Source organism: Polyodon spathula, chromosome 1, assembly GCF_017654505.1.
Source record: "Polyodon spathula isolate WHYD16114869_AA chromosome 1, ASM1765450v1, whole genome shotgun sequence".
NCBI classification, from domain to species: domain Eukaryota; kingdom Metazoa; phylum Chordata; class Actinopteri; order Acipenseriformes; family Polyodontidae; genus Polyodon; species Polyodon spathula.
The window spans coordinates 4,959,196-4,971,903 of record NC_054534.1 but is presented as its reverse complement, the minus strand read 5'-3'; the positions used below and the strand labels follow the sequence as shown (position 1 = coordinate 4,971,903).

General features: G+C 39.2%; 1 protein-coding gene across 1 annotated transcript; it reads right to left on the bottom strand.

Moving 5' to 3' along the window:
- Positions 1-3,133: 3,133 nt before the first annotated feature.
- LOC121329760 lies at positions 3,134-10,646 on the bottom strand. Its single transcript, XM_041275573.1, has 7 exons — positions 10,469-10,646; positions 7,432-7,529; positions 6,741-6,889; positions 6,103-6,405; positions 5,368-5,494; positions 4,988-5,187; positions 3,134-3,855 (listed from the first exon to the last, which is right to left on the bottom strand). The coding sequence occupies exons 2-7, from the start codon at positions 7,523-7,525 to the stop codon at positions 3,679-3,681; spliced, it is 1,050 nt and encodes a 349-aa protein (XP_041131507.1). The 5' UTR covers positions 7,526-7,529; positions 10,469-10,646; the 3' UTR covers positions 3,134-3,678.
- Between the last annotated feature and the right edge of the window lie 2,062 nt (positions 10,647-12,708).

Sequence of the window (12,708 nt, the reverse complement as noted above, 5' to 3'; positions counted from 1 at the left end):
GGTGTCTCACCCTCTCTGATGCTGTGTCTCTCAGAGGGTGTCTCACCCTCTCTGATGCTGCTTGTGTGTCTCTCACAGGGTGTCTCGCCCTCTCTGATGCTGCTTGCGTGTCTCGCAGGGTGTCTTGCCCTCTCTGATGCTGCCTGTGTGTCCCTTGCAGGGTGTCTTGCCCTCTCTGATACTGCCTGTGTCTCTCACAGGGTGTCTCACCCTCCCTGATGCTACATGTGCCTCTCACAGGGTGCATCACCCTCTTTGATGTTGCCTGTGTCTCTCCCTCTCTGATACTGCCTGTGTGCCTCTCACAGGGTGCATCACCCTCTCTGATGTTGCCTGTGTCTCTCCCTCTCTGATACTGCCTGTGTGTCTCTCACAGGGTGCATCACCCTCTCTGATGCTGCCTGTGTGCCTCTCCCTCTCTGATACTGCCTGTGTGTCTCACCCTCTCTGATGCTGCCTGTGTGCCTCTCCCTCTCTGATACTGCCTGTGTGCCTCTCACAGGGTGCATCACCCTCTCTGATGCTGCCTGTGTGCCTCTCCCTCTCTGATGCTGCCTGTGTGTCTCTCACAGGGTGTCTAACCCTCTCTGATACTGCCTGTGTGCCTCTCCCTCTCTGATGCTGCCTGTGTGCCTCTCCCTCTCTGATGCTGCCTGTGTCTCTCACAGAGTGTCTCACCCTCTCTGATGCTGCCTGTGTCTCTCACAGGGTGTCTCGCCCTCTCTGATGCTGCCTGTGTGCCTCTCCCTCTCTGATGCTGCCTGTGTGCCTCTCCCTCTCTGATACTGCCTGTGTGCCTCTCCCTCTCTGATGCTGCCTGTGTGTCTCTCCCTCTCTGATATTGCCTGTGTGCCTCTCCCTCTCTGATGCTGCCTGTGTGCCTCTCCCTCTCTGATGCTGCCTGTGTCTCTCACAGGGTGTCTCACCCTCTCTGATGTTGCCTGTGTCTCTCACAGGGTGTCTCACCCTCTCTGATGCTGCCCGTGTCTCTCACAGGGTGTCTCATCCTCTCTGATGCAGCCTGTGTCTCGCCCTCTCTGATGCTGCCTGTGTGTCTCAGAGGGTGTCTCATCCTTTTTGATGCTGCCCAAGTTTGAATAAGAAGCGCTATAGCACCATGCAGTCTTCTATTGTCAAAGTAGCCACTGCTGCCTCACATTTTCCAGCTAAGGGTTTGCCCCTGGACCCCAGCATTCTATCCATGTCAAGTCTGCTAAACGTATTGTAGTTTGCTTTCACTACTGTGTAGCACCGTTTTTGTAAGGATCCCAATAGCTTGCAATTAGTAGTACCTTCTGTGTGTAAACTAATGAGTTTAACGTTAGTCCGTGGCCCCTTCATACCAAGACAGTTTGGGAGGGGCCATTTTCACGTTTTGATCATAGAACATCTGCAGTGCTCATGACGTAGATTGATATAGAAGATTTTTAAGACAGACATCAACAAAGGCATTCAATTAAAGAGAAGGGCTTCATTGCTGAAATTTCTTGAATTTCTAATGTATGTCCTTTGCCAGCTAACATTGAAATACATATACATGAAAATAAAAGTCAATTATGGCCAGGGGGTAAAGTGAGAAAAAAAAAAAAAACAATTTAAACTTTGTGGGCTTCTACCCAAACTCAAAAGAAACAGTTCATCCAACTCTGGTCAGCACATACTCCTCACTGGACTCGTCGCACACACTTTCGAATGCCTTCTGAAACTGGATATAGGCAGAGGATTTGAAAAAGGGTTTTCTTCTGTCTTTAAGGAGGTAGCTCTGAAGAAACCCCAGCACTTGGTATTGCATTGGGAAACTGAGGTTCCAGGCATAGTAGCAGCCCAATAGATCATACAAGATGCCCAACAGGGTGTTCTCTTTACAAATATAAATCCTGTCTGCAATTACAAAGCCACTCAAGGGTCTCGCTGGGTCTTGGTGATGGATCACAAGGAGTCGGGGCGGATTACTGGAGTCACCCGACAGCTGAACCGTGGGCGCCTGGGAATGAAATCAATGAATACATGAAAACAAATGCACTTTCTATTATTTTTTGGGTAGATTGTCAAGGAAAACAAATTAGCTAAATAATTTTTAAATGAGTAATTATAATACACTGCACAGAGTTAGTATAATGCAGACACAATATGCTAAGGTTTGTTATAGATTGTATCAAAAGTTAACAGAAATCCATAAGACTGTGACGAAATATTCAACATGACAACATGACTGCTTTTGGTTAACCAATAGGGTTAAGAGCCTGATTGTAGCTACTCCTCCCCATCCCCCATTCGTCGGGAGCAGTGTTTCCACCATACACGTGATGAAGAAAGGGGTTCCAGAGGGAATGCTCGAAACTGATAACTTTGTTATGATTTCTAAAAACAGCAACAACAAAGATAAAAGACACAACGTGTACAGTATTGCAAGGAAAATGTTTTCATTTTTATTTTGTTTAAATGCCATAGTGCAGGGGTCTCCAACCCTGGTCCCGGAGAGCCCCAATCCTGCAGGTTTTATATGTGTCATTACGTCATCAATGGCTAAAGATCTGGAACACTTGTTACTCTTGACTAATTAAGCCAATAATTGCTTCAATTAAGTAACTGAGAGCTTGGTTGAAATGAAAACCAGCAGCCACAGCAGCTCTCCAGGACCAGGGTTGGAGACCCTTGCCACAGTGCTGTTTCTAGAAGCACAACAGTATAGCAAGTTTGTTACAATCAGTCAGCAACAAGCCCCAGATTTCAGTGTTGACAGGTCATTATCCTGTTACCCAAATACACTGATGTTTGATCATCAAAAAGTCTTGAGCTTGCCAGTAGACTTGAAATATATTACTACCTTATCCAGAATACATAATGTCACATTTTCATGGAATGGCACGATGGCTTCATGTAAAATGGATGATATGCTCACATACATCAGTTACTGATATTGCTGGGGGTAGTTTCCTTCCTTTACTTCTTGTCTTCAGTGTACTCTGCAGCTGCACGATAAGCTGGAGTGCATGCACTTCCTCGTACTCCACGTAACTCTCTCCTCCTAGAAAATGATATATATATATATATATATATATATATATATATATATATATATATATATATATATATATATATATATATATAAAAAAAAAATAGTTATCTGCCTCTAACAGACTGCCACTCAGTATTTTTTTACTGTCAATTTGACTCACTTAGACTTGGGTTCTATTTGAATTTGTACCAAGTTTCAGGTTGTTTGTTGAAAATTTGCAGCAGCATTGTTGGCACCGATCAAAGAATGGACAATGTGGTGATGGCTATGTAAGTAGTATTAATTATGATAACTTGCTTTAATGATGCCACATTACTGAGTCGTACATTATTCATGAAGCCTCTACACAGTGTTGAATCAGTATGAACATTTTAGCAATGGCACTGGTTTGCAGTACAACACAAACTGTAGTTACTAATTCATTACATTCTCATAAAAAAGCACATACAAATTGATTTGAAACATACAGGCGCAAGCCTCTGTAACAAACAGTGCTACACATTCTGACCGCTGCCACTGAGATGAGGTTAAAACCTCTGTAACTGTTCTGCAGTCTGGATATTGTGTGAACTGTAAGACACTCGCTCAAGGGTGGGGGTGACACACAGTCACTGGCTCAGGCCCGGCCACCACACTGTTACATATCTACAATACTGCCGTTAAACTGATGTTGATAAATAAATTGAAGCCTTCCAATGTAATGTTAAGTAATTTCTCAACCATCCCACCTCATTGTTTCTCTCCACTGACATGGCCTTCTCCAGGTTTACAAGAAGAGTAGTCCATGATGCCTCTGTGTCACCAAGTTTCACAAGCATTTTAAATTCTAATTGGATCTGGGGGAGAGGGCAGACGCTGAATTAACTTTGAATTTTATGTCATTTCGGCATCTGCCCTGGCTTACCTTTGTTGTCTTTAAGGGTAAAAGATACAGCCACCAAGCGACCCGTTGCAATGTTTATTTAAATAACTTAAATACTTTCTGACAACGCTATAGCAACGGAACCAATCAAAATATCAATGCACAGTTTATTTTCATCATGGGTTAGATATAGAGGTTACAGTAATGCTGTGTTTAGAGGGGAACGAGTCTAGAATAAATAATGCAAAAGTGTTTTAATTTATTCTTATTGCAGTAATACAACACAAATTTATGAGCAGAGTTGCGTTGTTTGAATGAGAGATCATTCAATATCAGCAAGAGACTAATAATCACAGTTAAGTTTAAAAGTGTAAAAGCCACACAGTTAAATATAGTTAACTGAAACTCAGGAAGAACGCAGTGCCAAATCTAATTTATCATAGCAGTATTAATTAATCATTAATCAACAGCATAAAGTTTGTATTTTTCATATTTAGAAATATGAACCACATAATGACTCAGAAGAAAACTCATGCCTAACATTAGTTGACATCAGATCTCAGACAATTAGACATTTACCTCAGCATTTCATTAAAATAAATAAAAACAAATATAAATGATTCAGTCGGTCAAATGATTAAATAAAGTTATTTGACTGATTAAATATTATTGAGAACTGCAGTAGATACCCAGAGGTCAGACACTGCTGTGTTACATTTCATTAGCCTTTGTTACAACAGAGTGTACTAAAGTCTTTCTTCACCAGCTGCCCGGGCATTACAGCAAGTTAAATGTCTTTCTTCGCCATCAGCCTGGGTGGCTGTGGGCAGATGCCAAAATGATATAAAACTCAAAGCTAATTCGGCATCTGCCCACTGCAGCTGAGCACTTCGCCAACTGCCCGGGCATTACGGCAAATGCCTGATTTCGGCAACAGTCCATAAAACACACACACACATATGTAAGAAAAAAGTGCTTGTGTCATATCTTTAGGAAAATAGGCTCATGGCTTTGTGAGCTTCCAGATGTCTGTCAAACATCTAATTCAACACACAACCTGCTGTTCAATAGGAAAAAAAAGAATCAAGCAGTCAAGCACAACTCACATACTCCATGTCATTCAATAAGGGATACTTCTTAAGAATGTCCTGGACAGCTCCCTCTTCAGACCGAGCGATGTCCAGCCGTCTGTCTTTGTACGAGATCTTCTGAAGGTGTTTGAGCAGGGTCCTGTTCTGCTGCATATGTGGCTTCCTCAGTTCATCAGCAATAAGCTTTGTGCATTGTTTCAAAGTCATGTGGATATCTGTAAAAAGAATCAAACACAAAAGACTGATTTCTCTTTAACAGGCAAACGTAGTGAGATGTTTGCAAGTTTATTACTAATTATAAAAGATTGATTTACTTTTTTTTTTTTTTGAGCAGTTTAATTGTGATAGCTTGTCGGTCAATTAGAAAAATCTTTTAAAATAATAATGCAAAATACCTCTTACTGTTGAGTGCAGTTCTGTGGATGTTTTCTTGCTGATAAAGTCTGGATAACTGTTTAAACCTTTCTTTCTTTTCCATCTTAGATTCCGTATTTTTTGTGATAGCTTTTTGCAAAAAAAGGACTGGAAAAGAAATTAACATATGTTTAAATAACGACGCATGAGTAGTAACTACAACACTGCAATCCAAACACACTGTTTTCCCCACTAGTCTATGGTACTATGATTCAGAGAGCGCACTCAGGCTAGACTTCACACAATCTACCATCACACCAGAGCAACGCATAGGGAGCAATTAATTAGTTACAGTGTGTTACACTGGGAGAAAAAAACATACAGTACATACAGTACTAAACCAATCTTCAAAGACCGTCACCCACACCAATTCTGACTCAAACATACAGTACATTTGTCTTCAGTTTCGACACAGCTTCTTCCATAATTGCATACAGACAAAGCTATGATGTGTTGGCCAACAAACATCCTCCGTCTAGGTGGTCAAGGACAAGGGCAACCAAAAAAATGTAATACGGCTCTATATAGTATTATATATTACCTGCATTGTTTAAAGAGAATCAGGCAATTCATGATACAGTGGTCGCAGCAAAATTAGATTTCATATAAGAATGGTAATAATAATAATAATAATAATAATAATAATAATAATAATAATAATAATAATAATAATAATAATAACAATAATAACAATAATAATATAACACAAACCTTACCCAGGGTTGCTGACCACTGAAGCCTAGGCATGGAAATTGTTCATACATGTGTCTGCCAAATTCAGCATAACGTCTTCGACTTGTTATATCTCCATGAGATAACACATAGTACGCAGTTTCTTCAATAAATTTGTCAAAATCTTCAATTATTCTTCCATTTTCCAGTAAAGTCTTAATGCGATCTGAATAGTTTGGAACGGCTGTGTCGTTGTGTTCGTGTTCTTGAGTGTGGGCCTGCATTTGCTCTTGCTCTTGTTCCAGTTCATTTTCTGACAATGATGACGCTGGCGACTCTAATTTAACCTGAAACAGACAGCAGACAAACCTCCTGACTTTTTGTTTTTAAAGATGAACATTGTTTTTAACAACAGAAATCACATTATAAAGTGTAATGTATTCCTTGTAAAATCAAAGCAATGTCAGTATGTGCAAGGAGGACTTCGGTCTCACTTAAACAATTGGACAACAGCTGCAAGACAACATTTGAAAAGTGAAAAGTGTTTTTTGGAAGTAAGAAATATCTTTCAAACAATCTGTGAAATGCAGTGGGCAAAGCACCCTTGTGACTTCAAGCTATGAATACAATTGCATTGAACGCCTAAGTCTTCATTTGTTAACCGATCCATAGCTGCACTTACCACTGAAGGCGATGGCAGGGCTGCTAACTGTGCCTTGTGCTCATCTATCATTACAATCAGTTTCCTAACCAAGCCGATCTTGTTGGGCAGCATAAGAAACAAATCCTGGTCTTTGATGTTTAAAATCGACATCCCATCAACTTCATTATCTGCATGAACACAAGTTTAACAAGAATTACTCAAAAGAACTACACATTTGTGTAACATGTCTTTATTGTCATCATAACTTATCATATGCATTTCCTAACAGTTATTAAGTGAACAATAAAACTATACCTACCAGAACATACACTACAGCTATGGCCAAAGGTTTTGCATCGCCCTATAGAATTAACTCATTGTGCTTCATAACGTCGAATGAACCCTGTTAAACAATGTTACGTTAACACCCCAAATTACATAGCACTTTGTAGTTTTCCACACAAGTAATGAAATATTGAAAGATGTGACATTTCGAAATCTAACATGAAATACTGTACTATTATTATGACTTCAGGTAGACTTTTGAGATCATGTTGTAGGTTCTTTGATTACAACAATCTTTCTCAATCTTCAATTCTAGGTGATGCATAATACTTTGGCCATAGCTGTATGTGTGCTTCCTGACAGTGAGCATACATCTGGACAGCCCCTAAGCTACTGAGTTCCACATGAACCTGCTGATTAATTGCTACAGAACTCCCTCACACACCATAAAACAAGTCTGCAGTTGTTTCAGAAAAGCCGGACTTCAACAGCGCTTCTCTGACTTCTTCGCAGCTGCTGTGACTGGTAATAGCCTCCATACTTCTGTTCAAATAAAAAAAAAAAATAGATAGGCTTCATTTATAAAGTCATTAATAAAACCAAATTTCAGGCATGTCTTAACTTGTGTTTTCACTATAGAATTGTTTAAACCTCTATGAGTAGAACATTGTGTCTAACTGCATAAATGTCAGGCTCTATATCACCTACAATGTATTTATATTACATTTCTTATGTTCTGTGTGTGTGTGTGTGTGTGTGTGTGTGTGTGTGTGTGTGTGTGTGTGTGTGTGTGTGTGTGTGTGTGTGTGTGTGTGTGTGTGTGTGTGTGTGTGTGTGTGTGTGTGTGTGTGTGTGTGTGTGTGTGTGTGTGTGTGTGTGTGTGTGTGTGTGTGTGTGTGTGTGTGTGTGCTGTGTGTGTGTGTGTGTGTGTGTGTGTGTGTGTGTGTGTGTGTGTGTGTGTGTGTGGTGTGTGTGTGTGTGTGTGTGTGTGTGTGTGTGTGTGTGTGTGTGTGTGTGTGTGTGTGTGTGTGTGTGTGTGTGTGTGTGTGTGTGTGTGTGTGTGTGTGTGTGTGTGTGTGTGTGTGTGTGTGTGTGTGTGTGTGTGTGTGTGTGTGTGTGTGTGTGTGTGTGTGTGTGTGTGTGTGTGTGTGTGTGTGTGTGTGTGTGTGTGTGTGTGTGTGTGTGTGTGTGTGTGTGTGTGTGTGTGTGTGTGTGTGTGTGTGTGTGTGTGTGTGTGTGTGTGTGTGTGTGTGTGTGTGTGTGTGTGTGTGTGTGTGTGTGTGTGTGTGTGTGTGTGTGTGTGTGTGTGTGTGTGTGTGTGTGTGTGTGTGTGTGTGTGTGTGTGTGTGTGTGTGTGTGTGTGTGTGTGTGTGTGTGTGTGTTTGTTTACCTGAACAAATACAAACAGCGCTGAATACAATTCAATAGCATAACACTATAACATTTATATAAGAACAAATGCATACACAAAAGCTTTGAAGTGTGACTTGGGATGCTTTTTTAAACCATGGTTAGGTTTCAATCACTTTTTCCCCCTCCCAGGCTGGTTAAACAATGCTTTATAGCATGTATTGCAGTCATTAATTTGTTTTGTTTTCTCTATTATTCCATGTTGTTGTTTCCACTTAGAATATCACAATTTAACTATTGCGTTTTTTTTTTCAAATTCTATAAAACAGAATTTGGGTCCAACGAAGTTTTAGAAAGTACCACTAGGGGCGCGGAACTGTACTGTACTCCACCTCTACAGGGGAGACAGGAATTACAGGTGAACAAGAGAACATACATAATAGAAATTAAATGTAACAGTCATAAAAATGTATATCATATGAAGTAAAGTTATCTGAAGAAATACGAATAGCGCTGAATACAATTCAATAGCATAACACTATAACATTTATATAAGAACAAATGCATACACAGAAGCTTTGAAATGTCGAGAAAAAAAAAAATAGGAAATGTATTTTGGAAATCTGCATTTATTTTTTTTAGGAAACAGACCATTAAATCCTGAAATAAAATAATACGCATCATTGTCAAACAACTTTATCCCGTCCCTAGCAACACCGTGCATATTACTTTGTAACCCTAACTCTATTCCAACTACCACGAGTTCAGTATTCATGTTCAAAAATATTTTAGCTCACGCGCACAAATCACCAACGCTAGCAAAAACAACCGCCAAATATTAGTGGGCATCCTGTATCCTAGATCTTAAAATATGCAATGCATGCAGACTGTGTTTTTGCTCTTTTTTTCACTCACTCTGCCATGCGCAAACTCGCACAGCAAAGAGGAGCATCACTTCGTTTTATTAGCTACCAATCCAAACCTCCGGCGAACAGGTCTGTAATCATTCATTACCGCTATTCTGTATCAGTGGCAGATTCACATATTCCTCTGAGAAAGGCTTTGTTGTCACTAGTTTCACGCCTATATGCCTGCTCTGTCCATTCTCTACTGCAGCGCACTTATTCAGAAAGCAGTGCACACGTTCAAACACACACACTGGGGATATGTTGCCAAGGGCTGCAGTGCGTACACGTGACATTGTTTTGTTTTGTTTTTAAAATAATAATAATAATAATAATTATTATTATTATTATTATTATTATTATTATTATTATTATTATTATTATTTGCATTTTTCAGCAGTTTCATCGTAGACAAACACGTGTTTTGTTTTTAATTATGCAAACTATTTTGTATCGTTATAGGGCAGGCGTATCGGGGGAACACATTGTGAGATGTTTGCCAGAATTCTAAGCCGTTCTTGGTGTAATTTGACCGCAGACGTGTTACATTTTGATAGAAGGATAGAGCTTCTGTAACCCAGACTGCACGAAATAACTGTGGGTGTTTCACAATGCAAGTCACACAAGTGATAACTGCTAGCACAGAGTGTATGCTTTGCTGCAGATTTTCACCCCAACCCTCCTGAAGGAATCAGAGATGGTAATCATTGGGAATCAAATGGTCACATATTCCTCCAGCCCAATTTAAAAGCATTGTCGACGTGTCAGCTTCGATCAGTGTCCTTCTCTAGGCCCATGTTGGACATACACCTTGGCTACAGACTTGTGTTAGGCACGTATGCATGTATTTCATTTACTCTTGACACACCCCACTGCCACCTCACTAACTGTGGCATATCATATCAGCAAGGGTTAGGTTGCATAAAGGATAGGTGAACACAACCAAGCTCATTTTAGTAATCCATTGAACATAAATACATGTAATTTTATTAAAAACATTTTCTGTACTTATGAATATCTATTAAAGTGTTCAATGTTCAAACCATTAGTTGCCAAATAGGAGCCATTCCATAGTGCACTAGGAGTGTATATATTTCAGATTATACTTACAGTAATATGAATGGACTTTGTACTATTGCCTTCACTTAAATCCACTCCATAATGTAAAAAAATAATAATAATAAAGTATCCATCTTCAGCCAGAAAAGAAAAACACATTAAACTTACATTCAGCTGTCACTGGCGAGACGAGAAAGAGGAGGCAGACGGCTCAGCATGTTACATGCAGCGCTGTTGATAAAGAGAAGCAGGACACATTGGTCTAACTGCAGAGATATTAATGAACCTTCCCAAATCTTACTGTATCCAAAAAAATAGAGTGTATCAATATGAGGTTTCGAGTGGGAACGCTTGCTGGATACTGTGCTGCTGCCCAGCCTGCAGTTTATTTATAATCTAAACATGTTCCTGCAGTGAGTGACATGTTTGGCATTCCAAACGTTTAGTTGCATGACAGAATGGAAGAAGCCTTGCGCCAAACCAGTGTTACAGTTTACAACAGACCTACTTAAAGCTTAGCCTAGTGTCTCTTGGGGGTTTTACAGAGGCTTATATATGTATATTGTTTTACCTATGTTAAAAATATATTTTCCAGGGGGTTTTGTTAAGTACTTTTTTGTATTAAAAGAGCATTTCTTTCTGGTTTGCATCCAGTGCTAGACACATATTTCAGTGTTTTACCTCAGATTCAGTGTTTGAAATTAGTTAACACTGTAGGCCTGCTATATTTGTGTCTTGGGATGCTTTTTTAAACCATGGTTAGGTTTCAATCACCCCCCCTCCCAGACTGGTTAAACAATGCTTTATAGCATGTATTGCAGTCATTAATTTGATTTAGCATAGAAACCTTCCACCCATCCCCCATGGCATGTCGGCAGCATGTGGCCCAATTTCCATATGCAATTGTCACCCTCACACCTTTATTCCCTAATGCTCTGAAATATTTGTGACATACTGAAGTGTTTCTCTCAGGAAATAGAACAAAAAAAGAACATATTGTTCACTAAATCTGGTTCTTTGTAAGCATATGGGGTAGGGAAGAAACACATAAATAAAAAATTCTGGATACAAAATGATTACAAAGCAATTGTAACTCGGTCCTACAGTTTGTATCTGTAGTTGTGCCTGAACCTCTCCTCAATTACACTCTTGTCAGCCAAAGCTTGTTTCCAAGGCAACAGAAGAATGGGGCCTGCCTGAAGCCAGGATAAAATGCAGGCACAATCATTATGTCTATTAATATTCATATCTGCTTTTATTTTGAGTACAGAAGTGAATCTTAAAATTACTGTTTTTGACACAGAAAAGTTTTCTAGTTTTATACAAGCTTTGTTTATTTTCAACATGACGATCAGAACAAATGTCTCCCCCCCTTTTTAAAAACCCAGCGTTTATTGATTTTCCTTAAACACATCACTGTTTATGGTAAAACACTTCATATGCATAAACTCATACTCTACTGTTAGGTGTGGTGATTTAAACATCTGTCCAAATTGTTTCTTTTGCATCCACCAGTAACACCTGTAGGCTACTTGCAAATACCTGAAGCAAGGATTTCTATCTAACCAATCCCATGCACTCTAGTAGAGTTGAAATGCAATCAAATCTCCATTAAAAACCATGTATGTGGCAAAATAAAAAAAACTCACATATGAATATTGTAATTGATTCAAAGTTGGTAAACCAACATGTTGTGCATAATAATACAAACATGCAACTAAAAACCATTAACTACTAAAACACTCAATTGCAATTACAGGATAAACTCAAATTTCAGAAACTACCACGAGGTAATTGGATTAGTGTTTCAGCTAGCTATCACTGATGAAGGCACTAGCCGAAGTCTTGACGTTTTGAGTGCTGCAGCCTGTGTTAAACCTGTCTTGGTGGTTTTTTCTTTTCATTACACTGTGCAGCTGAAACCATTTCAAAGTAATATTTACCTCAGTATAAATCATATATAAATGTATAAATATGCCGTACTACCATATTATCTGAAGCTATGTTATTGTGTTTCAGTAGTAAAGTGCGGTTTGCTTATGATGCCCTGATTGGGGAAAAAAGGGTTGAAAAAAAATGTTTACTGGATATTATTATTATTATTATTATTTATTATTATTATTATTATTATTATTATTATTATTATTATTATTATTGATTTGACAATTAACATTAAAAAACATTTCTAAACTAGACTGATAATTTCAAGGAAAAGGATGTGTCAGCAACTCCTTAGCTTTCTGCTGAGAGAAGAATAGGATTGCAATAATTTGACCCATTTGTTCTCAGTCATGCACAAGATACTCCAAGCTCGCAGATAGCTGCATGACAGTTACCCCTCAAAAATGCTTTACAAACCTTGTACTTTCCAACAGAATGACTGTTATTGTCAACCTCTTTATTGATTA

Coding starts and splice junctions, on each gene's coding strand:
- LOC121329760 (XM_041275573.1), bottom strand. CDS start 7,525: ATGGAGGCTATTACCAGTCACAGCAGCTGCGAAGAAGTCAGAGAAGCG. Junction 6,406..6,740: donor CCCTGCCATCGCCTTCAGTG/GTAAGTGCAGCT, acceptor TGTCTGTTTCAG/GTTAAATTAGAGTCGCCAGC. Junction 3,856..4,987: donor TATTGAATGACATGGAGTAT/GTGAGTTGTGCT, acceptor CCTCTCCCCCAG/ATCCAATTAGAATTTAAAAT.